We start from the raw sequence: 27,521 nt of genomic DNA on the forward strand, positions 1-27,521 counted from the left end.
CCCAGCCTGTCCAGCTCCTGCATTTCCACGATGTGGTGGACGTTCTAGATTGAAAGGGACCTTGGTCCATCTCCCCACCAGACAGATGCTGATGGGCAAAATGACTCCCCCGCCCCCCAGGACAGAAAGAAACTGCCAACTCTGAAGGTGGTCTGAGACTTCCCCTGTCCCTAAGGAGCACCTGAGCCCAAGGACTTGGGGACCCTTCATAGCTGAGCCCATCAATTTACATATTGAAAGGAGCTTACTGTTGAGATGAATTTATTTTAAATAGGGGCAAAGTGACAACCGAAGTGCAGGTCCCTTCTGTACCCCATTTCCAATCCCCACCCTTTGTTCATGATGAGGCTGTGACTTGAGGAAGTGGACTGTGGCGTCTTGTCACGGCCCCCCCAGAGCCGCTGTGGCTCACAGGCCTGTTCAGGGAGCTCAGCAGCAGGGGCCTCTCACATTTGCCTTCCTGGTGACTTCTCCGTGTGGCCACCCAGCAAAATAAATGCTTCCGGGACAACAGGAGGCCTGGCAAGGGTCTGACGGAGATAAAGGGTGGCTGAGGGTCGGGGTCACCCAAGCAGCTTCCAGGCGAGAGCCTGGTTTGGGAGCGTGGAACCCATAGTTTGCAAGGGGCCCGTGGCCAGCTGTGCCCCTTGGAGAAGGACAGTGTGGAGTCCTGTGCAGCATCTGGAACTGGCTGGCACCTTGGAGTCCCCAGTCTAGGATGGGATCCTAGGGCCAGGGGTTCCAAGGTTCCTCCCAGCTCTGAGGCTAAGGAAGCCGGTTCCTTCGTCACCCCCAGCAAGTGGGGGGTGCACTCTGCCCTCCCCCAAAGCTGCGTCTCCATTCCTGGGAACCCGAGACCCTCTGTGCGCTGCCCCCTGCCCCGTGTGGGAATCACGGACTTGGACTGGGCCCCAGCTCTGGGCACTTAGCCTCCCTTCCTTGGCTCCCAGGGCCTGCAGCGTGCCCCTTCCACCCGGAGCCTCTGTCCCGCCCTGCCAGCCCTACCTGGTCCCTGAGCAGCACCCCGCCCATGCTGTTGGAGAGGCAGGAATCCAGTGCTGGAGGGAGGGGTCAATGAATTCAATCGGCCTTTGCATCAAGACAAGTAATGACCAAGGGCTTCCCTCCGTGGGGACCTCTCCCATCCCCTACCTCTGTCCCTGCTGCCTTCCCTGTGCTCCTCTGCATCTAGGGAGCCTCGGCCCTCGCGCTGTGAGAGAAGAGTTCTGACTCCCTTACGGATATGGAAGCAGGTTCAAAGGGCAAAGTGACTTGTCACTGTCTCCCAGGGGTATGTGACAGTCTTTCCCCATTAGCTCAGCCTGAGGGGTAGAAAGGCCCGAGGAACCCAGGGCTGGGAGGCCTGGAGGTCCGTGGGAGCCTTGTTCCCCAGTGGTCAACCACAAGCCCTCCTCTTGTGTGGACATCCCTGGTGCCAAGCTCAGTGCCTGGCACAAACATGGGTTGAAATGAACCTAAACAGCCTACATCGTGGATCCCACATAGATCGGGGCAAGATGGGAGGCCTGGGGGTCGGGGTGGGGGGCTAGACTGAGCATTCTTTGAAGAAGTAGGTATTGCTAGGTGAGGCTGCACATTTCTGTAATTCCAGCAACTTGGGAGGCTGAGGCAGGAGGATGACAATTCAAGGCCAGCCTCGACAACTTAGTGAGACCTTGTGTCAGAAATAAAGTGTGTGGTGCAGTGTTTGCCCAGCATGCACAGGGCCCTGGGGTCAGTCACCAACACTTAAACAAATAAAGGAAAAAGAAGAAGTAGTGGGCACTCAGGGGCCTCCTTAGGTCAGAGGCTGTGATGTCAGGCTTGGCCTGCTGCTGTCAGAGAGTCTGAGAAGCAAAGGGAAACAGGATCTCGGGAGAGGCCTGCAGGTGGGCTCTAGAGACTCTTCAGAGCTGTGCTGTCCTGTGTGGTGACCAGGAGCCACGTGGACAGTTTAACTGTTAGGTAAAGGTAAAAATTCATTTCCTCGCCTGCACAGGCTGCGTCTCGGCTTCTTGGTGGCCACCTGCGAGCAGTGGCAGGTGGACTGGGCAGAACCGCTGTAGAGCATCCCCACGGTGTTCAAGTTCTAGGGCACGTGCTAGATGAGACACGGCCGGGGAATGAGGCCAGGGCAGGGAGGTGGGATCGGGGTGCAGCCGGGCCCCTCAAGAGCCTCCAGCCCCCATAGGCTCCAGGAAGCTTGTCTCAGGGAAGGGTCCAGCAAGCAGGGACTCCAGGGTGGGCAGCAGGTGGAGGTTCTGCCTCGCTGGCCTGACCGTCCCTCTTTGTTCTCCCAGGTGGCTCTCCTACCTCCTGCTCTTCATCCTGGACCTGGTCATCTGCTTCATCGCCTGTCTGGGACTGGCCAAGCGCTCCAAGTGTCTCCTGGCCTCGTGAGTAGCCCTGTCCCTGGGCCTGGGGAAAAGAGCTGGGCCAGGTGCCACTAGCAGAGAGAGGCCAGGGCCTGGCTGGGCCCAGCCGGGGGGCAGGGGGTGGGGATAGCGCACAGGGGCTCCCTGTGGGTCCCCTCCCTTGTGGGTCTGATTGTGGGGCAGCTGGAAGAGCGCAGGTCCAAGCCCAGCACCTGTCTCTCTGTCCAGTGTCCCCTCCTTACTGCCGTCTCTGCTGGGTCCCTTAGCCCAGGACCTCTGCTCTAGGCCTTGGGCCCCATAAGGCTGTCCAGCGCTCGCAGGGCTGTGGCTGCGTGGGGTAGCAGCTAGAAAGAAGGGTGCTGGAAACGGTGCACGCTGTCACAGGGGACCCCGCCTGCCACCCTGCAGGACCCATGCCCCTGCCTCTCTCTAGGACGATGTGCTGCGGGGTGCTGGCGCTGCTCCTCAGTTGGGCCTCCCTGGCCGCCGACTCGGCCGCGGCAGTGGTGAGTGGGGCAGTGGGGAGGGGTCTCTCTGGTGCTGGGTCCTGTTGAGAACCCCCAGGCCGAGCCAGCTTCCTGCCCTGACCCCTCACCGAGCATCCCAGAATCTCAGGACTAGAGGACTTCGCGTCTTTCACAGCCCCTCTCCTTCCAGGTGGGGAAACAGGAGGGAAGAAGGGTGGGCGCTTAGGGACAGAGCCAGGACAGGACGGACGCCAGTGCTTGTGAGGCTCGTGCTGGCCGGTCGCTTCTGTGTGGGTGTGAGGAGCTAACCAGGTCGGGGTCTCTAGCTCAGGCTGGAGGGACCCGCTTCCCTGGGCCTGGGGAATGTGGGGCTGTGGCTCAAAAACCTGGATATTTCCTGGTCCCTCAAGATGTCGTTAAAAGCAGGGGTTCCTATGAAGGTACATCTGGACTTTAATGGATCTGACAGCTGTGTGCACACTCGTGTGTGTGTGTGTGTGCGTGTGTGCGCGCGTGCAAGGGTATGTGTGTGTGCATGCAAGAGTGTGTGTGTGTGCATGCAAGAGTGTGTGTGTGTGTGCCTGTGTGAACACAGATGCTGGAGGAGTGGCATGTACCAGAGGATTTCACGGGACCCCTCCCTGAGTCAAGGGCCTCAGATGAAGGTCCTGAGACCTTGGCGTCCTGCCCTGGGTTGTGATGGACACCCCCAGCCCACGCTCACACCAGGTTCAGAGTCTCAGGGACTGCCCAGTAGCTCTGGCCGTGGGCACTTGGCCTCCACGAGGCCCACCCAATCAATGGCCCCTGGTGCCACTTGACTCTGCATCTTGTGGGAAGGAAGTGGGCACCTCCTGTCTCCCCCTCCTCCGTGCCATGGCCACATCCCCAGGACTGGGGCAGAAAAGGCCAGTGTGGTCTCAAAGCTCCCCTGTGGAGCTGAGAGGGCTGTAAACAGAGCTGAGGGAGCCCCCGGGCCAGAGTGACCAGCACAGCTGCCTGGCAGCGTCTGAGAACAAGCACAGGGAGGCCTCCCGGGCAGGCCTCCGGGGTCCAGCCCCCCATCCGGGGCTGCGTCTGCCTCTGGAAGCACCGGGGACTTCCAGCTTGCCACCACCAGCTGCCCCTTAGGAGCCGGCCCCCTCCCAGGGGGCTTCTCTCACCCACTCCCTGGGCAGGGGACCCACAGGGATTGATTTCAGCTCACAGCCGGGTGCCCTGGAATGCCAGGGACTGGGAGCACTGCCATGTCCCTAATTCCATTAGTCAGGCCCTTGTGCCAGGGGGGAGGGGGAGGGGGGCTGAGGCCCTGCTGAAAGGGCCTTTGATGGCCGGGGATGCTGCCGCATTTTAATAGGAAGAGGAGCAAGGAGGAGCAGGGGGCCGCTGGCTGTCAAGGGGTCATTGTGCTGAGCTTTTGTGTGGCCTCTGCTACCACCCTGCTCCCTGTTTTGAGAGTCTCTGGGCCAGAGGACTGATACTGCTACCCTTCCCCCACCTTCCCCAGAAAGGGCCTCATAGGACAGGCATAGGCCCTCCGCCGGCCCTGAGAAGCTGGGCCAGAAATGACGCTCTGGGCTGGGCACAGTGGCGCAGGCCTGTACTCCCGGCAGCTCGGGAGGCTGAGGCAGGAGGGTCACAAGCTCAAAGCCAGCCTCGGCAACTTAGCAGGACCCTGTCTCAAAATGAAAAATAAAAAAGGCTGGAATGTGGCTCAATGGTAGAGCACCCCTGGGTTCAGTCCCTGGCACCAAAGAGGAAAAAGGAGAAGACAAGAAACAGTACCCTCAGATGCCAAGAGAGGAGGGTAGTGGGAGCTGGGGCTGTGCTGAGCCTCCAGGCCTCTGACCCCACCTCACTCCCCAACCCTCCTGGCCAGAGGGCGTTAGGAGGTGCAGGGCCGTTCAGACAGAGGAGAGGAAACCCCCAGAAGAAGGAAGGGGTGGGCCACTGAGCAGTGTGGCGGGGCTCTGTAGTCAGAGGCGTGTGGCCGCTGGAGCCCCCCAGCCTGTGCCATGTCCCCCTTCACCCCTTCCCAGCAGTGGAACCTCAGGAAAGTCTCTGCGTGCCTCGGTTTCCCCGGGAATAACATGGAGAGGGTTCCAGTACCCAGCTGAGAGGGCGGGGGAGGCAAAGATGAGGGGTAAATCCAGGGGGTTCTTGGTTGTGTTCCCGGGTCCTGGCAGCTCCTCCCGCCAGGCGCCCCTCCCTCTCCCCTTGCCCTTCCTCCTCCTCCTTCCCCACTGTGGGAGTGCTGTACACACTCACACAGAAGCGCACACACCTGTGCACACAGACACGCCCACACGTGCACACACGCGTAGGCACTGCTGTGATAGGAGATGAGGCTCCTCACAGCCACACTCGGCACACCACCCTGGCTAAGCCGGCCCCCCGGAGCGGGACTGGAGTAGCCAAGGGTCTAAAGCCCAGGTGTGTCAGCTTTTCATCACTGTGACCAAAATGCCTGGCGGGAGCAACTCGGGAGAAGAAGGTGATCTGGGCTGGTGGCTTCCGAGGTCTCCGTCTGAGGCTGACCAGCCCCATCTCTGGCTCAGGGTGAGGCTGAGCATCGTCGCAGAGGAAAGCTGCTTCCTTGGGTGGCCAGAAAGCAGGGAAAGAGGGGGAGGAACCTGGGGACAGCTTATAACCCCCAAAGGCAAGCCCCAGCCGCCCACTTCAGCCACGCCCAGCTGCCTGCCCCCCAGGACAGAAGTCCTTTCAGATCATCAACTGGCTCAACTGACCAATTAGGTCGCGACTCTCAGAATCTACCCATCTCACCCCTGAATAGTCCTGAGTTAGCACAGGAGCTTGGGGGGACATCTCGTATCCAACACAACAGCAGCCCTGGCCCCGAGGGAAGGAGCCACGTCCCTGCTGGATCCTCAGCTGGGGCCCTCCTGTCCCTCCCTCCCTCCCCTGGGATCCCCGGATCCCCTGACCTGTAGACCTCCCGGTACAGCTTCCAGTGCCGGTTCTGCTGGTTGCTAGTAGGTACTCGCCACCTCTGACCCAGCGAGTGAGGGTCCTGCAGTGTGGCACCTCAAGGCAGTGGCCCCCAAAGAACGACAGGGTGCCTGGCACTGCGGGCCGTCTGCAGGGGTCCCTGCTCAGGAGCATGCACCAGGCCAGGGGTTCGTGCCTCAGAGGGGGCTACAGGACTGAAACTTACCCTGGCTGCTCTGAAAGTGGGGGCTCCCTTCCCCCAAAGTCCACGGCACCCCGGCTGGATCTGAGGGGCTTGGCTCAGAGGATGGCATCCGTGCCACCACCTCTCCTAGGGCCTGTGCCTGCGCCACACAGCCACACAGGTCTGTGGCCACCTAGCTGGGCCATGCTGCAGGACCAGGTCCCCAGTTTGTCCTGACTCCCAGCCCCTTGTCCTTCCTGTCCCCTGTCTCATCAGTGAGGACCTGTCCCTGAAGGCTCTAGGATGGATTTATCTGTTACCTCACTCCTTAGGGAGCCCAGCGAGCCTTCACAGAATGACGACCGGAGCTTGTAGGCCTTGATGATAGTAATAAAGATAAACTGAGATGAGCACATGAGGCCGGGGTGCAGGGAACTCCCCCATGCCCTGCAGCTGCCCCCGGCCCAGGGGCACCTGACCCCCTGAGCGTCTGCTCCAGAAGAGGCATGAGCAGTCCCATGCCAGGTCACTTTCCAGAGCCCCCAGTACACACTCGTAAGGTGCAGTTACCGTCCCCAGGTGACAGATGATGCAGGCGCGGCACAGGAGGAATAAGTAACCCGTCCAGGAAATGGCCAGGGAAGGGTGGGGCAGGGGCTGAACCCCCGAACCTGCTCCCACTGTTCTGCTCTCCCTGGGAATGGCCGAGGGTCAGAGGGACTGGCCTTCCTCCACTCCCTCCCATCTCTCCCTGACCCAGGGCACCAGTGACTTCTGTGTGGCTCCTGACACCTTCATCCTGAACAACACGCAGGGCCACATCAGCACAGGTAATGCACGCTCCTGGACCTCTGCTGTTGGGGCCTCTCTGGACACTCAGGCCGGGCCCGTGTGGCCAGCCACGCTGTGTCTCTGCTGAACCTCTTTCAGCCCAGTCACCACCCAACCTCTCCTGCCCCAGACTTCAGGTCCACCTGGACCTCAGGGCCTTTTTCTAGAAACTGGGAGCATGGGTGGGGAGGGAGGCCCAGCTCACGCACTGAGGGTGGTCGAGGGCTTGGTGCCTTGCAAGCTGCCTGACACCAGTGTCATTGCCTTGCAGAGGTGACGCGCTACTACCTGTACTGCGGTCAGAGTGTAAGCAGCCCCTTCCAGCAGGTACAGCCACCCAGACACACCCTCACCCTACCACAGCCCCTCCGTCCCCTCCCTCCCTCTAGAACCCTAGCCCCACCACTGACTGGGAGGCTGGGAGGCCGGGCCTCACTCTGGTCCTTGTGTAGCTGCCTGAGGGGGCTGTGCTCTTGGTCTGTGTGTTCGGATCTGGGTTGCTCATGCATTCCCCTCCTCTGGGGTGCTGGTTACCCCGCAGTGCTGGTCAGGGTTAGAATTCCTCATAGGCTCCCAGGCTAGGCCCATGTGCCGGTCTGAGGACCGCATCTGAGAAGCAGGAAGTAGGACTGTGTAGGTCTCAAGAGGCCAGAGGAATGGGTGGGGGGGGGGGGGACTCCTGCAAGCCGGAGGGCCTGTAGTGATGACCACAGGGAACAGTTGACCAGATGGCTGGGAGTGGGAACCCTGGGGAACTGCCACCCCCAGATGGACCAGGGTCCCCAACATTCTACAGCCTACCCGGTCCCACCTCTTATCCCTAGCCCCTGCATCTTGAGTATCAGCAGCCCCTTCCAGCAGACACGGCCCACCTGGAAATCTGTGCCTTGGCAGGAGGGTCTAGTGGGCAGTGGGGGGCTACAGGGGCTATGGAGGCTTCTGGGAAATGGAGCCTCATGGGGGCTGTGCTTTCTCCACCCAGGCGTTGACCACCTTCCAGCGCTCGCTGACCACCATGCAGATCCAGGTGGTGGGACTGCTGCAGTTTGCCGTGCCCCTCTTCCCCACGGCAGAGGTAAGGCCGCGCCGCCCACAGCATCCGTGCTGGAAGAGGGGAGCTGGGTGGTCCCCACCGCCCTTCCCCGCCACACTCCCCCCAAGCCCCAGGCAGGCTCTGAGTGTGCCCCGCTCTGCCTCCCCCAGCAGCTCAGGGCCCTTGTGTTTGGGTCTGTGAGCCCACACCCTTCCCTGCCTCTTTCCCCACCTGCTCCAGAAAGATCTCCTTGGGATCCAGCTCCTGCTGAACATGTCGGAGACCAGCCTTCACCAGCTGACCGCCATGTTGGATTGCCGAGGGTTGCACAAGGTGCTCGGGTGACCTCGGGGGTACATGGAGGGTACGGGCCGTTCCCCACAACCAGGTCTCCCAGAGAGGCCAGTGGAGGCCCAGGAGAGAGACTCCCTGGGCCCCCTCAGCTAGGCAGTGGGAGGGGAAGAGGTGCGGCTCCTTTGTTCTGTCCAGTGGCTGAGACAGGGTGGCTCAGTGGGGGGTACTGGGGGCGGCGTGTCAGGGGTGTGAGGGACTGGGACAAGAACAAAGGGACCCCAAATCCTTAAAACCCCAGACTCCGCAGGAGCCACCCTGCTCTCCTGGAGGCAGAACACGCAGGGCCGGCCCGTACCTTACCCTCATTTCTCGCTTTTCCAACGAGCTCCTATCTGTACTCAAAAGGACAGGAGTAGGAGGGTCACTCAGCTTAGAACTCTGGGGCCCTGGCCACTGAAGAAGGCAGTTTTCCCTTATCCTGACTCCCGGCTGTCTGGGAACCCATCTTCCTGGGCTGCAAGTGCTTGTCCTAATCTCAAGGCCAGCGTCATCTTTCTAAGAAGTTGGAATGTCGGTGGAGGGGGTAGCCGGGCACTGTGGCACCCCCCTGTCACCCCAGCCACTCCAGAGGCTGGGGCAAGAGGGTAGCACGTTCAAGGGCAGCCTCAGCAACTTAGCGAGGCCCCATCTAACAATAAAAAGGACAGGGATCAGCACAGTGGTGAAGCACTCCTGGGTTCAACCCCAAATCGAAAATAAAAACAAAACTAATAATTGCTGGGAACACATTGGAAATATACCAGTGCCCCCCACCCCCACCCCCAAGCCTTGAGCCAATGCGTGTGATCCTCTTCTGTGGATTTAGAGCCAGTAATCAGAATAACTGTCACAGCTGCCATTGATTAAGTACTCAGCCCTGTTCCGTGCACTGTGTAGCCATATGTCATTTATCCTCACAAGGGTCTTCCACAGTTACTTCCCCAGGACACGTTCTAGATACGGAGACTAGACTGTGCCTGGGTGTGGAAGGGAGGAGGAGGGTGGGTGCCCGAGAGGAGCTTGCCATCTGGCCTCGGGTGACAGAGGGATGACACATGCTGAAGTAGCTTCTTGAAGATACCTCGCTGGCAAGTCAGGGACTTGGCTTTGAGACCCTGGCCGTGTGACTTTGGAGCTAAGAGCATGGGAGTCACCCTGTGCCCGCTCTCCCTCCTCTGACATCCAGCACCTCAGCAAGGCCCAGCAAGGACACGCTCAGGCGAACCCTGGATCTGCCCACTGTCTTCACAGCTTCCCCAGGGTGCATGCAGTCCTGGTCCCCTGGGTGACAGGCATAACCTACCTGTTCCCCAGGAAGGCAGAGCACCCCTCAGCTTCCTCTGGCCCCTTACCACCCAGATCTTCCACACTAGCAGCCAGAGGTCCTTTAGAAAATGAGTCCATTAGCTCCATCCACCCCCATCCACCCCCAGACCCTCCGGTGACCTCCACTTGCCTCGGGGTAAGACCCAGCCTCCTCTCCCACTGGCCAGCCTGTGCCTTGGCTTTGTCTCCTAAGACACGCTCCTCCTGTTCTCCTGGCCCCTGTTGTACCTCCCCACAACCCCCTGTGTGGTTCAGAGCCAGCTCTCTGGTGCCCAGCAAGCAGTAGGTGCCCAGGAGACACTTGCAGGGTGAACCCAGGAGGCTGCCTTGTGCTGACTCCAAACCAGGGAACCTTTAATGACAGTAAGAGATATCTTCGGCCAGAAGCCCAGAGTCCAGGCTGAGAAAGGGCTTCCAAAGAAGGGCGTGGGCCACAGGTCTTGCTGGCTCGTTCCCTCTGCAACCTCTTGCCCACCTGCCCCTCCCCAGGACTACCTGGACGCCCTCACTGGCATCTGCTATGATGGCATCGAGGGCTTGCTGTACCTCGGCCTCTTCTCCCTCCTGGGCACCCTGACCTTCTCCACCCTCATCTGTGCGGGACCACGGGCCTGGAAGCACCTCTCCTCCAGGTGGGCTGCCAGAAAAGGGGGGGCTTCCTGCTGACCGGGGGCCCCTGGGGGAGCAGAGGAGAGCTGATCACCTGACCAGCAAGGCTGTTGAGGGCCAGCACACCGACTGGCTTCCTGTAGGGCCCTTCCCAGGAGTCCAGACAATCCCCAAAAGAAGGCTCACGGGCCCAGGGCAGCCTGGCACCCCTGGCTTCCCCTCTTCTTCAGCAGGACTCTGCAAAGTGGGGTGCTGAGATGTGGATGTGCAGGGAGATGCATTCTGTCACTGTCGGGGAGGACCTGCAGTCAGCAGGGTGGGCTGCCTGGGGAGGAGGACCTGGAGTTGGGAGCGGCGGAGTGATCTGCGTGAGGCGGCGCTGAGGATCACGCTTGCGTCTGTCCCGGGGATAGGAGTGGGGGAACATCCTGGGTGGGAAGAGCAGAACAGGCCTCCGGCCTCCCTCAGCCCCGCTGGCTGAATTCCACGTGTTGTTCTAGGGACAGAGACTACAACGACATCGATGACGACGACCCCTTTAACCCCCAAGCTCGGCGCATCGCGGCCCACAACCCGCCGAGGGGGCAGCTGCACAGCTTCTGCAGCTACAGCAGCGGCCTGGGCAGCCAGAGCAGCCTGCAGCCCCCCGCCCAGGCCGTGTCCAACGCGCCGGTCTCCGAGTACATGTAGGCAGGCTCGGGGCCCAGCCCTTCCCATCCCTGGAGGGCAGCTGGGTCTGCCGGGGGGCGTGGGGGGGGAGGTCATCAAAGGCCAGCTGTGGTCCCCCAGCTGCAGCCACGGAACACCCGGTGCCAAGCATCTAGCTGCCCGTGTGACCTGGGGGGAGCCCTGACAAATGTCCAGCCGCGGCCCCTTGGCAGGCCCCAGGCGCCATGCTGCCCGCTCCGGACCCCACTGCTCCCGGAGGGCTCGCTGCCTTATTTGCCCACCCACGCTCCCGCCACTGTGTCCATTTCTGCACACCCAGGGGACCCTCCTAGAAACCCGCAGCCCTCCCCCCACGCAGACCCTGCTCAGCCCCCTCTTGTCCCCCAGGAACCAGGCCATGCTCTTTGGTGGGAACCCACGCTACGAGAACGTGCCGCTGATCGGGAGAGGCTCCCCCCCGCCCACGGTAAGTGCCCTCAGCGGCACAGTCACTCTCTGCCCTTGTTGGGGACATAATGACAAAATGCCCTGGCGACCCAGCGAGCGCTCCCCACAGAGGCAGAGAAGGAGGAAACCATCTGGTTATGGAATGAGCATTGGACCAGCCCCCGGTGCGCAGACAGGCTGCCCGAGAGACTGCAGCAAGGGAAGTCGGGCCCTTTCCTGTGGCTGGCGGGGCTCGGCCTGTTGCACCCCTGTCCCCTGGATAAATGGGACCTGTCCTTAAGTAAGAGGTCACACCGCACCACCCATCCCTCTGGCCGTCCCGAATCTCTGGTGGTTGGGTGGATGTTAGGTGATGGCCTTCACCTTAGGAAGAATCACATTCCTCGTATCTTTGACGGTCACGGAATACCAGCTCAGAGGCAGGGGCCTCAGTCAAGCTCTGAGGAGCAGAGACACCGCCTTCTGCTATGTGACCTTCCCCAGGGGTGGCTCTCAGGCCCTCAAGGAGCGGTCCCTCCACTCCTACACAGTAAGCCTGGCCAGAGGGCTGGTGGTGAGGCTCAGGGGTCGAGCGCTTGCCTAGCACGCCTGAGGCCCTGGGTTCCATCCCCAGCAGAGAAATGATTTAAGTAAGTTTTCCAAAGAAAATACTCCAAGAAGAGCCATGTGCGGTGGCAGATGTCCGTAAACCAAGCCGAGGCAGGAGGATCCTGGTCCAAGGCCAGCATAAGCAGCTTAGTGAGACCCTGTCTCAAAATGAAAGGGTTGGTCGGGCGCTGTGGCACAGGCCTGTGATCCCAGCAGCTCGGGAGGCTGAGGCAGGAGGATCATGAGTTCAAACCAGCCTCAGCGTAAGCAAAGCGCTAAGCAAAAGTGGCTCGGTGGTTGGGTGCCCCTGAGTCCAATCCCTGGTATCCAAAAATAAATAAATAAAAGGGCTGGGGATGTAGCTCAGTAGTAACATCCTCCCCAGTATCACACACACAAAAAGAAAAAAAGAAAGGAGGAGGAGGAAATGACTCCAAGAGGACCTTCTCTTCCTTTTGCAGCAGGGAAAGTTATAGGAGTTTTCCTTTTTACATCTGTTTCTCCTCGGCCCTGGCCTCTGGGTGGCCCTGGGCGGGAGGGTGAGTCTGTTGTGGTGCCATGGGTGGGAGGCCGATGCCAGGCAGCCTCTTCACTCCGTCAGGACTGTGCCCACCCTGTGCAGCCAGCAGGAGCAGTGCCAGGCAGGAGCCCCAGGTGTGCAGGGTGGGCAGCGGAGAAGGGAGTGCTCTGCCACTTCTCAGGGAGCATCTGCAGGTCACAGGGCCACTGCCCTGGGCACAGCATAGGCTCCCGGGCCAAGGGCCTGCCTTGGAATCCTAGCTCTTGCTTGTGGCCTCTGTGACCTTGGACCAGGACAGTGCCTTCAGGTGCCTCGGTTTCTCCATGTGTAGAAGGGAGATGGTGGTCACAGACCCCTGCGAGGGTGCTCTGAACATGGAAGGACCCGGTCTTAGAGTTCTCCCATGACCCCTAAGACTGGCCGGCCCCTGCCTGCTCCTTCCAGTCAACAGCACTTCCTCCCCGCCCTCGTCCACAGAGGTGTGGCCTTAGGAGAAAGGCCCAGGTTGGGTGGCTGCAGGACGGTGGGCCAGAGAATCTGGAGGCAGGGTCTGCCTTCGCTTGACCAGGAGGCGTCCTGCCTGCCCCACCCAGGGAGTCTGGAAGGGGATCAGAAACTGGTGCAGTAGGCACTGGGAACCAGGTACCTGGGCCAGGGAGGGAGAGCCAGGAAGCAGGTGGGCGAGGTGTGGGTGCCCTGCCCTCCACCAGCCTTCCCCACCCTGCTGTCTGCCCAGAGCACCACCAGCTATCTGACTTCTTTTTGTTCTTGTTTTTGCCTTCTTTTACAGGGGATTGAGCCCAGGGTCACTTTACCAATGAGCTAAGTCCCCAACATTTTTTTTTGAGACGGGGGTCTCATTAAGTTGCTTAGGGCCTCGCTGAGTTGATGAAGCTGGCCTTGAACTTGCGGCCCTCCTGCCTCGGCCTCCTGAATCACTGGGATTACAGGCGGGCACCATGGTCCCTGGCTCATCTGCTGTCCTTTTTAAGCAGCTTTCTAACAGCATCAGACCCTGCCTAGTTTTGTTTTCTCCCCGGGACTCAGGGGAGTGAACTAGTTGAAGCCTGTACTTAAAGTAAGCACCTTTTTTTTATTTAAAATTTTTAATTTTTTAGAATTTTTATTTATCTATTCCTGTGCTGGGGTGCAAGCCAGGCAAGCCGTCTACCACTGAGCTCTACCTCCAACTGCCCAGAGTCAGCACCTGGCTTCTCTCCTAATCAGAAGCCTCCTGGATCCCTTCTCCCACCAGCGGCTAGGCCCCAGGGATTCAGATTGACTTTAATATTAATCTAAGCAAAACATAATTAGGGGAAATCTGCTGCCATGGAAAAGGAATTACTCGGAGCCTTGTGACACCCAAAGATTCTCAGGTTAAAGACCAGGCCCCTCCCCCTGCCCCCAGCAGAGGCAGATAAGAACTGGCTTTAATGCACGACTCAAGGACAGAATCAGCCTCCCCCAGGCCAAGCCTGCCCAGAGACCCTCAGTGCTTTGGCATAGTTGGCTGTGCGGCGCCACCAAGCTCAGCCCTGCAAGGGGCAGAGGACATGGCTAAGGACCCCGATGGCCCCAGCATGGAGGGTTTCCCCAATGTGGCACAACTGAGTGGGGGTGTGGCTCAGTGGTGGAATCGGACACACCCCCACCCCCAGTGCTGAGCTCCCTATTGGGGACAGCCAGAGGGTTTCCCTGGCTGGCCGACACCCAGCAAGGCCATCTGGAAGGTACAGCCTGTTCCTCCACTGGAAATGTGTCTTCCCCCAGCTCTGCCTTCAGGGAACCCCTCCTCCCAGGCACTGCTTCCTGGACCTGATGGACAAAAATGGCCCAGGCAGTCCATCCAAAGAACAGCCTTACAACAAATTGAGTTAAAGATCCGTGGCTTTGTTTGTGGTTCTAGAATTGGACAGCACCGCATTCCGTAAATAGAAGGAGTGTTCCACTGAGCCCAGCCCAGGAGGGGCTTCTTGTTTGTTTGTTTATTGTTTTGGTGATGTTGGGGATAAACCCAGGGCCTCGCCCAAGCTAAACCACACGCTTTACCTCTGAGCTGCTCCCCAGCCCCCAGGAGGCTGATTTTATAGACAATGAAAGATTAAAGAAAGCAGAAACAAGGAACAAAAAGTGGATTGGTCACCGGCACAGTGGTGCACGCTTGTAATCCCAGCAGCTCAGGAGGCTGAGACAGGAGGATTGTGGGTTCAAAGCCAGCTCAGCAACTCAGCAAGGTGCTAAGCAACTCAGTGAGACCCTGTCTCTAAATAAAATACAAAATAGGACTGGGATGTGGCTCAGTGGTTGAGTGCCCCTGAGTTCAAGCCCCCCGTAACCCCCCCCCAAAAAAAAAGTGGATTGATCATTTCAAAGTTATCTTCCCTTAAGACTAGAATGGAATGAGAACAATAGAGATCACTGATTGGTTAATGCCAGGTCACAGCGCTGGGGATCAAGCCCAGGGCCTTGTGCATGCTAGGCAACTACAGGCCCAGCCCCCAGGTCACTTTTTATAAAGATTAAAGGGGAGGGAACTTAATGATCATGCTGGTGGAAACTGACCTGCTTAGGAGGACACTCAGTCTTATTCTCCCGATATCTCTGAAGATCAGATAAACAGCTTAGCTTTGGTTTGGTGGATTGAGACTCTAGGTCAAGTGACTCCGTTTGGATTTGTAGCTGCGTCTCATGGGGACCCCCGTAGAAGTTCTGTCCAAAGCAAAATACTGCTTTAAGGGGATCGTCCTACAAAGGAACATCAGAGTCACTCAAGAGGACTGGTTGAAACAGACCATGGGCCCACACTAGCTCTGATCCAGGAAATCTGGGGTGGGCCCAGGCTCCCAGGCAGAGCTGATGGGCTGGCCTGGAGACCGCGGTGGAGGACCTGGGCTCTGGGCCTTGCTGCCTCAGCACTGTGGAGGGGCAGGGTCATCCTTTGTGGTGGGCTGTCCTGTGCATTGTAGGGTATGTAGCAGCATCCCTGGCCTCTATCCGCTGGGTGCCAGTAGCACCCCAGCCCCTATCTGTGACGATCAGAACCTTCCCAGACATTGTCAGAAGCCCTGGGAGGCAAAGCCACCTGTCATGGAGACTCACTGGGCTGCAGAGCTTCTGCCCTCTCCTCCCAGACACCAGCCCAAGTGGTAGAAGTATTCAGTCCCCTCTGGGGTGAATGGCCCACACCTCCAAAGCTTCCCCAGGCCAGGAGACAGAGCACGTGGCCCTTGCTCAGGGCGGCAGAGCAGCAGCACCCATAAGCTCATTAGAAATGTGGGACCTCAAGTCTAGTGGACAAGGTCCCCAGGTGCTTTGGGCTCAGGGCGTGGTGTGAGAAGCCCTGTCTCTGCTGCCTGAGGAGTGACTAAGTGCTGTCGAGCTCACCCTGTACCAGGGTCACTACTTCTCCGTGTTGGAATTGCCAGAAGAGCACTTTGCGAGTCGCGGGTGGTGTGCATTCGTCTATTTATTTTTTTGCAGTGCTGGGGATCTAACCCAGGTAGTCACGCGTGCTAGGCAAACGCTCCACCGCTAAGCTACACCCCCAGCCAACTGATGTCACTTTAAAAGCAACCGTGTGCAGGGTCTTGCCTGGTGTCATTTCATCCTCTCTGTCAGAGCATGGTGTGTTCGAGGCTGGAGCAAGACACCCTGAGGGACAGGGGACAGAAGGCATCACCAGGCACAAAGCCCGCCCTAGTCACTCTCAGATCCCTCAGCCCCTCAATGACTTGTGATTGAAACTCCATGCCCGGCTGGCCTGGCTTTCCCCCTCTGCAAGCACCTGGCCCGTAGGTCTCCATGGGGGTTGGTTCTAGGACCTTGAGGACACCCAAATCTGAGGATGCTCAAGTCCCTGATGTAAAATGATGTGGCATTTGCTGGGCAGCCCACACAATCAATCGGTCAGCCCATCTCCTGATCACTCTTAATTCCTCACACAATGCAAATGCTGCGTAAATAGCTGGTGTCCTGTATTGTTTAGGAAATAACAAGAAAGGGTCTGACCATGTTCAGTGCAGACCGTTTTTTAAAAAAATACCTTGTCTGAGGTGGGTGGAATCTGTGGGGCCACAGGATACGGGGACGGGGTGGGTGGCGGTTGGCTCTACGGTGCCCCATTCACAGTGACAAGCTGTGCCCTGCCCGCCCCTCTCTCCCACAGTACTCTCCCAGCATGAGGGCCACCTACATGTCCGTGGCGGATGAGCACCTGAGGCACTATGGGAGTGAGTTTCCAGCCTAGCGGGTGGACGTGGACTTCCCTTCGGCCGCAGCTGCCTCCTCCTCCCAGCTGGGTTTTAACGAGTGTGAATACCAGCGAGTTCCTTCTATGGAAACCAAAGGCACCTGGAGGCTCGCAGCCTCCTGTGGCCGCAGAGGCGAGGCTGAGACTCCTGACCAAAGCCCTGGGTGGACAGAAGGCCCCCGACTGGGCCATCCTCTCTCCTGCCTTGCTGTGCACCCCAGAACACCCCAGGGCCTGGCCATCATTCCTGAGCCCCAAGCCTGGTTCGGCCCATCCTGACGTCCCTCTAGCCAGTCTGGGGGAGCTTCGGTAAGAAGGGGGTCGCCTCCGTCTGCGCTGGCCTCTGGGCTGTGTCCTCTTGCCCCCCGCCCCCTCCCCCCAGACTCTGTCTCCTGTTAGCAAGGCTAGAAACCCAGGCAGCTACACTCTTGTCCTTTGTTCTTCGTTTCCCAGCAGGGGCCAGTGGGAGGGCCGGATCAAGAGATGTGCTTAGGGGCAGTGGTGTCCCTGAGACCAGAACACTGTCCACATTCCCAGGGCCACAGACTTCCTGAGCCCGGAGGCACTGTGTTACAGTGGAGGGGGAGGCTGGTGGCGCCTGGGCCTGGCAGCCGTGGGTGCACACAGGAGAGAAAGCTGTCGTGTGCTGCCGTGTCTGGCCTCCGCTGCCCACCTCTGCCCAGGAGTGGGTGCTGCAGACAGGGACCGGGGTGCGCAGACACCTTGAAAGCATCTTCACTCTTTTGTGCAGTGTTTTAACATGATGATCCAAAGAATCACGACTCAGCACTTCCAGTTCCTAGGCTAGGTTCAGGGTGCGCTCCTTACAGATTCTGTGCCAGACGCGTCAGGTTTCCCTGGCACTGGCCAGTGCTTTACAGACCTGGAGGACAGGAGAGGGCGGGCTTTTCAATAAAAGAAAGGTCAGTGAGACTTCCGGTCCTGAGCTGCTGTCGGGGGGCATCTGGAGGCCCCGTGAGAGGGGAGAGCCAACAGGAAAAGCAGTGGGGTCCCCCGTTCTGGGGACAACTGGCACCCAAGAAGCTGTCACTTCCCTTTGGTCCTGGAGCAGGTTTGTCGTCAGGCAGAGTGCCACTATCCTGGCTTCATGTGACCACAGGCTGTTCCCACCTCCCTGTCCCCACCCCAGTGTCTGAGACCCCTGACCTGCCGGTTGTGAAGGAAGGAAATGGAGTTGGCCAGGAGGGAAGGATGACCCCCATCCTGCCCACCCAGGGACCAGGTGGGGTCTTTGGTGCTCCCGCCCTCCTGCCAGCCCAGCATGCCCAGCACTGGGCCCCGGGGCCTCCACACCAAAGCGGGACCACAGCTAACAGCTCAGGACGAGGGCTCTGCTGCCATTTGGGAAGAGCCACTTTGGCCTCACAAACCGATAGCCGAGCGCTCCTCAGCCCCTGGGCAGTCGGGGCCACTGTGACTCACCTGCGTTAACCTGTGCATACCTCGAACGCCATCGGATGCCCCCATCGAGTGCAGCTAGGCGCACCGGCCTCGAGGTGTTGCTTCTAACCTGTTCTTGGTAACCTGAGGGTTGTTTTTAATGCATGTAAACTAAACTAAACTTCCTGGGGGTTGCCTTGGGAGCCAGGTGGGCAGACCCTCACCTGACACATGCACCCTCACCTGGAGAGGAATAAACCACTGTACTAACCTGTGTGGCCTCTGACTTCCTCCCTGCGGGACTGGGGAGCATGGAGCAGTCCCTCCCACAGGCTCCCGCACATGGCAGGGGCTTCCCGGTGGCTTCCAGAGATTTGAAAGGGGGCTCTGAAGGTCATGGGCCCCTCGAAGTCTCTAGCTGCTCCTGCAGGACCAAGGACAGCCCTTGTTTTCTGCCCCAGTCTTTCTCCAAAGTTCTCCCTAAAGCTCATTCTCGTCAGCCGTAAGCAGTATTTATCAGTGACTCAAGGTGCCAGGGAATCTCCCCGACATTCATGTTGGTTTTTCATTGATCTTCACAATAATTCCTGGAGGGCTTTAGTTTTGCAGATCTGTCAACAGGTGCATTGAGGGTGAGGATCCGGTTGGTGCGAGTGCAGAGCTGGGAGACCTGCCCGAGCCCTGGACCTCGATGGTGCTGAGTGCCCTGGACTCACTGGGATTGGGAGGTGGCCACACAGTGGGCGGCCTCCCGGGTGAGCCTCCTGAGGCTGCTCTCCCTCATGGGTGTCACCAGGGGGCCTTGCTGCGGCTGTGCCTAAACACTCACCTCCACAGGAGCCTCTAGGGCAGGCACACCCGAGACCCAGCGCCCTCCAGCCTCCTTTACGGTGTCTCTGGGGACGCACCTAGCCAGCAGGGTGGCTCCCCAGCACTGGCCCCAGCTCTCCCGCGGCCCTGAGACACTGTGCTTCTCTGTGGCAGCTGCACTCCCCAAACCACAGCGTTCCCGGGAGCCCCTGTAGTGAGCAGCAGATGTGTCCCCTGCTTGGGACGAGATGCAGAAAGCCCAGTGCAGCCCACCTCACCAGCTCAGAACTGGGCACCAGAACCGCCTCACTAGAATGGCAGGCTTCCCCACCCCACCCCTGGTCTCTGGGCACCGAGATCAGTGGAGACGGGAGTTGCAGACAGGCCCAGCGTGAAGCAGAGAGGAGGCATGGGAATGCTCAGGCCCCAGGGAGGCTTGACCAGTACCACTGTGTCACCTTCTGTCCCTACATGGTGTGCCAGCAGTGTCTCAGCCAGGGGACAGAGGGGTGGGGAGAGTGGTCACTGGGTCAGTCCTACCCCACTTCACCCTTACCATCCTCTGACAACAAACTGACTGCAGGAAGGGGGACATTTAACCTGCTCCCAGAGGAAGAGCAGGGACCATCGGGCCCCTCAGGCAGAGCTCCGCCAGGCGCAGGCACTCTGTGGGCTGTGCGGTTCCTCCAAAGCCCTTCACCCCCAGCATGCGACGTCCATCCCCAACCTGAGGGTCTTCTGTGTAGGCCCGCAGGTGGTTATCAACGCCTTGGACTCCAAACACTGCAGACCAAGAGACCAATATACTCAAATGTGGACACTTACCTTCCTTTCTTCCCCGTCACTTATTAAACTAAGATTGTATTATCACAGGGCAGCCCTGAGCCCACCCGACCTGCTGCTTGCATGGCCTGCCTACAGAGGTTTCTCCTGACTTGACTGATTAGAGATGGGGCCTTGCTACATTGCCCAGGCTTCAGACCCCTGGCTGGACGCCAGCGATCCCCTGCCTCAGCCTCCCCAATGCTGAGACTAACAGACACATGCCCCACACCCAGTCGGCTTTTACATTTTAAATGGTTTAAAAAAGAAAAGTTCAGACATATACAGCTGATTTGGGTGGCAGAGAACACTAATTTCAAACTCCAATTAAACAAAATGTTCTCTCCCGCCCGCCAGGAATTCCATTCTTCTCATTGTTGTGTAGACCTATATATATTACAAAAGAAGTGCGCTCAATCATCATGATGTTTTTAATTTCATCAGTCCCGTGTGTGGAAGTCAGTTTTCTCTTTTGTCCAAAGTACTTACGTGATTTGGGAGGCTGAGGTAGGAGGTTTGCAAGTTCAAGTCCAGCCTCAGCAACTTAGTGAGACCCTGTCTCAAAACAAAAAGGGGTAGGGATGGGGCCTAGTAGTACAGTACCTGGGCTCAATACCCAATGCCACAGAAAGAAATAAATAGTACCTACATGATTTCTTTTTTCTCTCTTGGCCTGCAAAGCCTAAAATATCTGCCATCTTTTACAGCAGTTTCCAATTTGCTGGCACCTCACTTTCTCTAAATTCTGAAAATTCAGAAGTACCTAAGGCAGTCAGGTCCTGGACTTCATGGTGATTACAAATGAGCAAGTACCACCCAACACATGTGCCTAGATGCAAATTCAGGATCATGGGCTCGAGACTCCTGGAGTCCTGTGCTTCCCACTTTGGCTTCTCCGACTTTTTTTTATTTCTGATTTTGCAGTGCTAGGGGTTGGACCAGGACCTCATGTGTGCTGGGAAGTGCTCTTCCTCCAAGCTGCATCCCCAGCCCACTCTCTGCTTAATCTGACCATCATTTTTTCTGATTATAAAAACATGTGTGCTGCACACATTCCAAACTTCACAAAAATGTGTGCAAAAGTGAAAATCCTCCCTAATCCTCAGTCCAGAGCATGATTGCATGAACAGTTTGGCGGAAATTCTCCCAAGTTTTGTTCTAAAATATTTGTAGAGATATAACCACACTCTACACAGAGTTCTGCAGTTGCTTTTCCTACCTAATGCTGTATCTTCTCATCGTTGAGAATTACCCAGGGGAGCGCTGTCCTCCTGCCTTGCAGGTGATTTGTCAATTTGACAGGGCCTTTGGCAAGCACAACACAAAAGCCACCCTGAGGTTCACACACAGAGCAAGCAGCACTCAACATATGAGCACGTGAGTGACAGCTGTGGCCGAGTTCATGAGTCCCCCACACCTGTCACCCTGCTTCACAGAGATGGGTCAAGGGTCATCCGTTACATTCCAGCTGATGGGTGGATGTTGTGGTTGGGATATGAGACGTCCCTGAAAGCTCACGTATGAGACAATGAAAGCATGTTCAGAGGTGAAATGATTAGATCATGAGGGCTGCAGCCTCATCAGTAGATTAGTACACCTGGGTGGACTCGCTGGGCGGCAGCTGTAGGCATGGAGGTGTTAATGGAGGAAGTGGATCACCTGTCACTCCCTTCAGCCATAATATCCTACCTCACCTAAGGCCCAGAGTTAGGGGGTCGGCCTCCTGCGGACTGAACCTCTGCAACTCTGAGCCTGAATAAACTCTTCCTCCTCTAAGTTGTCCTTGTTGGGTACCTAGGTCACAGTTACGCAAAGCTGATTAAAACAGCGGATAACCAGGACTGGGTACTGGGAGAGGGGCACATGGGGGGGGTGGGGATCTCAGTCCTGACAGGTGGGGTTGAGGGTCCACCTTGGGCAGCCAAGGCCAAGTCTGGAGCAGAACTGATAAAGAGGCCCAGAGACCTGGACAGGGGAGACAGCACATGCATGTGGTCACTGACGTCGTGGGGAAGGGTGGGGCCGAGCAGGAGGACTGGGGGGGTCTAATAGACCCCAGCGCTGAAGGAGCAGGTGGAGACAGGCCACGAAAGAAAGTACAAAGGCAAACCAGCTCCTCACCTCCCTTTGAAGTGCACGGTTGACATCCCAGCACTCCCTATTCCTCTAAACTCCAAGTGCTCTGAGGTGACCTAAACCCCACACTCCGACTCCTCCAGTCTCCCAGGTCTCAGGTGGAGCAAGATGAAAGCAATATAATTAAACCTTCTCTGTCATCCACTCGGGAGGCTGAGGCAGGAGGATCTCAAGTTTGAGGCCAGTCTTAGTAACTTAGCAAGACCCTGTCTCAAAAAATAAAAGGGCTGTGGATGTAACTTAGTGGTAGAGCACCCCTGGATTTAATCCCCACCACCCCTGCCCCAGAAAAAAAGATCGACCCCATAGGATCCACAGGGTACAACAGATAGAATGACATGGTTATTTTACCTCTGTGGCCTTCCTTCCCAAAACCTATGACTGCAGTCTAATCATGAAAAAAATATATATTAAGCATATACCAATGGAGGGACATTCTACAAATATCTGACTAGTTCTCAAAATGGTCAAGCTTATTAAAAACCAGGAAAGTCTGAGAAACCTTGTCAGTCAGGAGGAATCTAAAAAGACATGATAATGAAACGTAATATGAGATCCTAGAACAGAAAAAAAGACGCTGGGGGTGTGTTAGTCAGCTTCTCATTGCTATGACAAAATACTTGAGAAAATAAACTAGCAGGAGGAAAGGTTCAGTCCACGGTCACTTGAGTCTGCTGATTCTAGGCTTGTGGTGAGGCAGAACATCACGGTGGGGAGGGGGTTCTAGAGCAAAGCTACTCACCTCCTGGTGACCAAGAGCAGAAAAAGGAAGGGTTTGCAGGATGGGGCAGCAGGAAATACCCTTCCAGGGCCTGCCCCCAGAGACCCACTTCCTCCAACAAGGCTCTCCCACCTTTCTTTCTTTTTTTAGTATTTATTTTTAGGTGGAGATGGACACAACACAATGCCTTTATTTTTATGTGGTGCTGAGGATTGAACCTGGGTCCCGCGGGTGCTAGGCGAGCGCTCTGCCTCTGAGCCACAATCCCAGCTCCTCTGCCACCTTTCAACAATGCCATCTGCTATGAACCCATCGAGAGATTAACCCACTGATGGGGTCAGAGCCCTCATGCTCAACACCGCCACATGGGAGACCAGGCCTTCGACACCCGAGTCTTTGAGGAACATCTCAGAGTCAAACCATAGCAGTGAGAAACTATGGTTTCAATGGGTTCAATATTTTTCAAAAGTATAGACTTTATTTAGTTGATGATAGCATTATCCATATTCACTCACACCTTTTAAAGAATTTTCCAGAACTAATTAAGATGGTAATGATAGAGGACCAGAGATGGGGCACCTGGGGATTCTTGTACCATCTTTGCAACTTTTCTGTAAATCCAAAACTGTTCTAAAATAAAAGGGTTATTTTAAAAGAGGAGGGACAGCAAGAATGCCCACTTGGGTCACTTCTATTCAACATGGTACTGAAAGTTTGGTCCAAAACCTTAAAAAGACAAGACTAAACGAAAAGCATCAACTTGGAAGGGGAGAGGTGAAAGTCCCCCTGTTCACAGATGATGTGACCTTACATGAGGAAGACTAAGGATTCAAAATAGTTGTCATATCTAATAAATCCAGCAAAGTAACTAGATACAAAATCAACACAAAAAATCAGTTACATTTCTGTACAATAATAATGAACTATCAGAGAAAAGAAATCTATTTATTTCAAATTTGCACTACAAAATTTTTCATCTGTAATAGCATCAAAAATAATAAAACACCTCGAAATCAACTTAACCAAGGAGACAAAAGCCTAATACAATGAAAACTAACAAACACTGAAATAAATTAAAAGTGTAAATAAATGGAAAGTCATCCATATTCACAGACTGAAACACTGAATATTAAGATGTCTACACTACCCCAGATAATCTACAGATTCAATGCAATTTCTGTCAAAATCCCAATGATTTTTTTTTTGGGGGGGGGTTTACCAGGGATTGAACTCAGGGGCACTGGAGCCCTGAGCCACATCCCCAGCCCTATTTTGTATTTTATTTAGAGACAGGGTCTCACTGAGTTGCTTAGTACCTCACTTTTGCTGAGGCTGGCTTTGAACTCGTGATACTCCTGCCTCAGCCTCCCAAGCTGCTGGGATTACAGGCATATGCCACTGTGCCCGGCCCAATAATGCTTTTTGCAGAAATAAAAATAAATCATCCTTGGGCTGGGAATATAGCTCAGTTGATAGAGTGCTTGCTCCTCATGCACAAGGCCCTGGGTTCAATACCCAGCACTAATCAACCAATCAATCACCCTGGCTGGCGGTATAGCTCAGTGGAAGAGCACTTGCCTAGCCTGGGCCAGGCCCTGTGTTTGATCCCAGTACCTCCAAACAATAAGAAAAAGAAAAATCCATCCTAGAACTTATGTGAGGTCTCACGGGACTCCAAAGAGCCAAAATAATTTTGAAAAAAAAGAAAAAAACTGGAAGACTCACACACTTCCTGATTTCAAAACAGAATGAAGCTATAGAAATCAAGAGCGTGGCTTAGGCATAAAGACAACCAAATAAACCCATGGCCTTGAACATGCCAAGCAAGTACTCTACCACTTGGGCTATACCCCCAGCCCCAGAAAGACAGTCTTTTTTAAACAGTGGTGAGTGATCACCTAAATGTAAGACCTAAAACTACAAAACTCTTAGAAGAAAGCAAAGCAGGGAAATTTTTTGCAACATTGAACTTAGCAATTTCTTAGACATGACATCAAAGACAAAGGCAAAAAAAAAAAAAAAAAGTAGACAAACTGGACTTTAGAGCCAGGCACCGTGGTACACGCCTGTAATCTCAGCAACTCCGTGAGGCTGAAGCAGGAGATTTTTAAGTTCAAGGCCAGCCTCAGCAATTTAGTGAGGCCCTGAGCAACTTAGCAAAACCCTTTCTCAAAATAAAAAATAAAATGGGCTGGGGATGTGGCTCAGTGGCTAAGCACCCCTGGGCTCAGTCGCTACTACAAAAAAAATTGTTTTTTTTGCTCAGTTCACCCAGCCCACAGCATGTGCTCATTCTTTGCCCTGCTGAATGAGCCCATGCATTGGGGAAGGGGACCTGTTGTTTCATGGGTACAGTTTCTATTTGGAAGCTTGAAGAGGCTAGAGATGGACGGTGGGCGTGGTTGCATATGATACAAGTGTGCGTGATGCCTTTGAACTGTACACTAACAAACACTCAAGATGGCAAATTTTATGTTCTGTAAATTTTATCCCAATAAAAAAAAAAAATTGGAAAAGAAAAGGGGTGGGGGCTGTCAGTGGATTGAGGGCTGGTCTGGAGGATGTCCAGGGCCAGGGGCTGCTCTCAGGAAAGAATTTGTTGCCAGTGACACTGTGAGGGGCGGAGATCTGGGAGATAGTACAATATCTTAAAAAACCAGTTTCTCAAGAATGTCCCTAATTCTATGACCTCATGCTGCCTTCCCAGGGTGGCTGAGATGGGCCTGCCAAGAGGTTACCAGAGGGGCTAGGGATGTGGCTCAAGCGGTAGCGCGCTCGCCTGGCATGTGTGCGGCCCGGGTTCGATCCTCAGCACCACGTACAAACAAAGATGTTGTGTCCGCCGAGAACTAAAAATAAATATTAAAAAAAAAAAAAAAAAGGTTACCAGAGAACAGTTTCCGGCGGTAGTTGGCAGCACTCGGACCTCCTGATTGTGGGTGGGGGTGGGAAGCCCCAAATAAACTGTTGAACAAGAGAAAGTGTCCTTTGGACTCTTCCTATTCCTCTTTTCTTATCTACCACCCCCCATTCTCCATCATCAGACAGCCCCCCCAAGCCTCCCCAGCTGGGGGTGGGTGGGGGACTGCAGTCCCAGACAGCCATTATTGGTCGAGCCAGCCTGTTCATTTCCTACCCCTGGGCAGTTTGGCTCCCACGGAACCCTTTCAGTGGGGTTTCACACCCCCTCACCACCCCACCCCAGGAGTTTTGCCAGAGAAGCTGGTAGGAGCAGGAGCCAAGTGGGAGGGTAGGTGGCCCTGCAGGGTACCTGCCCCTCCTTGGGAATTTCTTTTTTTTTAATTTATTTATATGTGACAGCGGGATGCATTACAATTCTTATTACACATATAGAGCACAATTTTTCATATCTCTGGTTGTATACAAAGTATGTTCACACCAATTTGTGTCTTCATACCTGTACTTTGGATAATGATGTTCATCACATTCCACCATCATTAATAACTCCCGGCCCCTCCCTTCCCCTCCCACCCCTCTGCCCTATCTAGAGTTCATCTATTCCTCCCATGCTCCCCCTCCCTATCCCACTATGAATCAGCCTCCTTACATCATAGAAAACATTTGGCATCTGGTTTGGGGGGATTGGCTAACTTCACTTAGCATTATCTTCTCTAACTCCGTCCATTTACCTGCAAATGCCATGATTGGGGATTTCCTTGTACCTTCTGGGTTCAAGGTTGGAGGGTGGTGTCAAATGCATACTTGTGGAGAGGTCAGGAAGCAGGGGCGAACGGCTGCTTCTTCTGTTACTTAAACAGCTCCAAACCCCACTCAGGGCTTCCCACATGAAATCTGGGAATCCCCTGCCTCTGGGCCCCTCACAAACTGGCTGCAAGTGACCTTTGCCAGTTCCTCTCTTATTTCTCCCCTGCAGGGACGGTCAACTCCAGCCAGAGTGATCCACAACTCCCCCCACCTCTCCAACGCCTTTCTTCCTAGAAGACCACCCCCACCCCTGCTCGCGTCACCCTCCACTCCCAGACTGGAATGCTCCCCCCGGCCCTCCCCCCTGCAACCCTGAACGGTTTTCCAAGGCTCAGTTCCAACCCCAAATCCCACTTCTTGGATGACTCATTTCCTGTCTGTCCAGATCTCCAGCATCCATCCTTGAACCCAATTTAACCTCATTCCTGCTAGTGGTAAATAAAGAGGGGGTGAACAGGCCCCACTAGCTCTACCCTCAGCACAGGGCTGGACACTCCTCTGCATCACCTTATTTCATCCTCCTGATTATCCTCTAAAGGGGGCCACTGTCCCCCACTTTGCAGATGAGGAAAACTGAGGCTTAGAAAAGGAAAGTAACTTGCCCCAGGGACACACAGGCAGCAGATGGACACACAGGCAGCAGATGGCCACGCTGGGACTCCGTGGCTCCAAAGTGCACTCGGGGCTTCCCGTGGGAAGCTATCTCGGCTCTAGGTGTGGTTTCTATCCCTAAATCCCCTTCTAGGTTCATTATCTCACTTTTATTGCCTTCATCCTCTGAGAAACATCCTTCGCTCATTCACCCAATGAGCACTTACTAGGTGTTTCCCACCGTGCAGCCAAGTCGTGGAAGTCCTCGGCCAGTGTGGTCCCTCGTGTTTAGCACACAGCGTGCAGGGGAGATGGTGGCGGCGGGAGGAGGGAATTACAGGAAGGAGTAGCACCGTGGCCTGCCAGGATCAGGAGCAGATCACGAGGCCACCATCACCAACAGGGCTCAGGGCTTCCCAGGCACTACTTTTCTTGGTTTTCTCGGGACCTTGCAGAGGGACGTGGACAAGCGCCACCGCGAAGCCCCTGGGGACGCGAATCACCACTACCGACAGTTCACTCTTGGCCACCTGGGGTCACCCGCCACAGGCCTCCAGAAGAGGAGGGTCAGGCTGTGCTTCCGACGTGGCGGGAGGGAGTCACGTGCCCCGAGTCGCTTCCCTCCGAGTCCGCCCGCGTCCCTGACCCGGGGTTGCTAGGCAACCGGTAAACTCGGCTGCTGCGGAGCCGTTTGAGCAGCTGGACCCGGAGCTTCCCCGTTGGCGGAACCCAGC

The 27,521-nt window shown here is 56.0% G+C and overlaps 1 protein-coding gene across 2 annotated transcripts in view; it reads left to right on the forward strand.

Annotated features, from left to right (window-relative positions):
* The window catches only part of TTYH2 (tweety family member 2), a 36,535-nt gene extending 18,280 nt beyond the window's left edge, over nt 1–18,255 (forward strand). The window contains exons 5-14 of one of the 2 annotated variants that reach the window (XM_081270054.1): nt 2,301–2,396; nt 2,809–2,881; nt 6,736–6,805; nt 7,078–7,133; nt 7,789–7,881; nt 8,080–8,172; nt 9,988–10,130; nt 10,608–10,793; nt 11,164–11,242; nt 11,333–16,478. In XM_081270054.1, the coding sequence (XP_081126180.1) occupies nt 2,301–2,396; nt 2,809–2,881; nt 6,736–6,805; nt 7,078–7,133; nt 7,789–7,881; nt 8,080–8,172; nt 9,988–10,130; nt 10,608–10,793; nt 11,164–11,242; nt 11,333–11,503 (1,060 nt within the window). In that variant the 3' untranslated portion in view covers nt 11,504–16,478. The other variant, XM_081270055.1, reaches the window with a different exon arrangement.
* Nucleotides 18,256–27,521: the final 9,266 nt, after the last annotated feature.

Source organism: Spermophilus citellus, assembly GCF_964194105.1.
Source record: "Spermophilus citellus genome assembly, chromosome: 17".
Classification (NCBI taxonomy): Eukaryota; Metazoa; Chordata; class Mammalia; order Rodentia; family Sciuridae; genus Spermophilus; species Spermophilus citellus.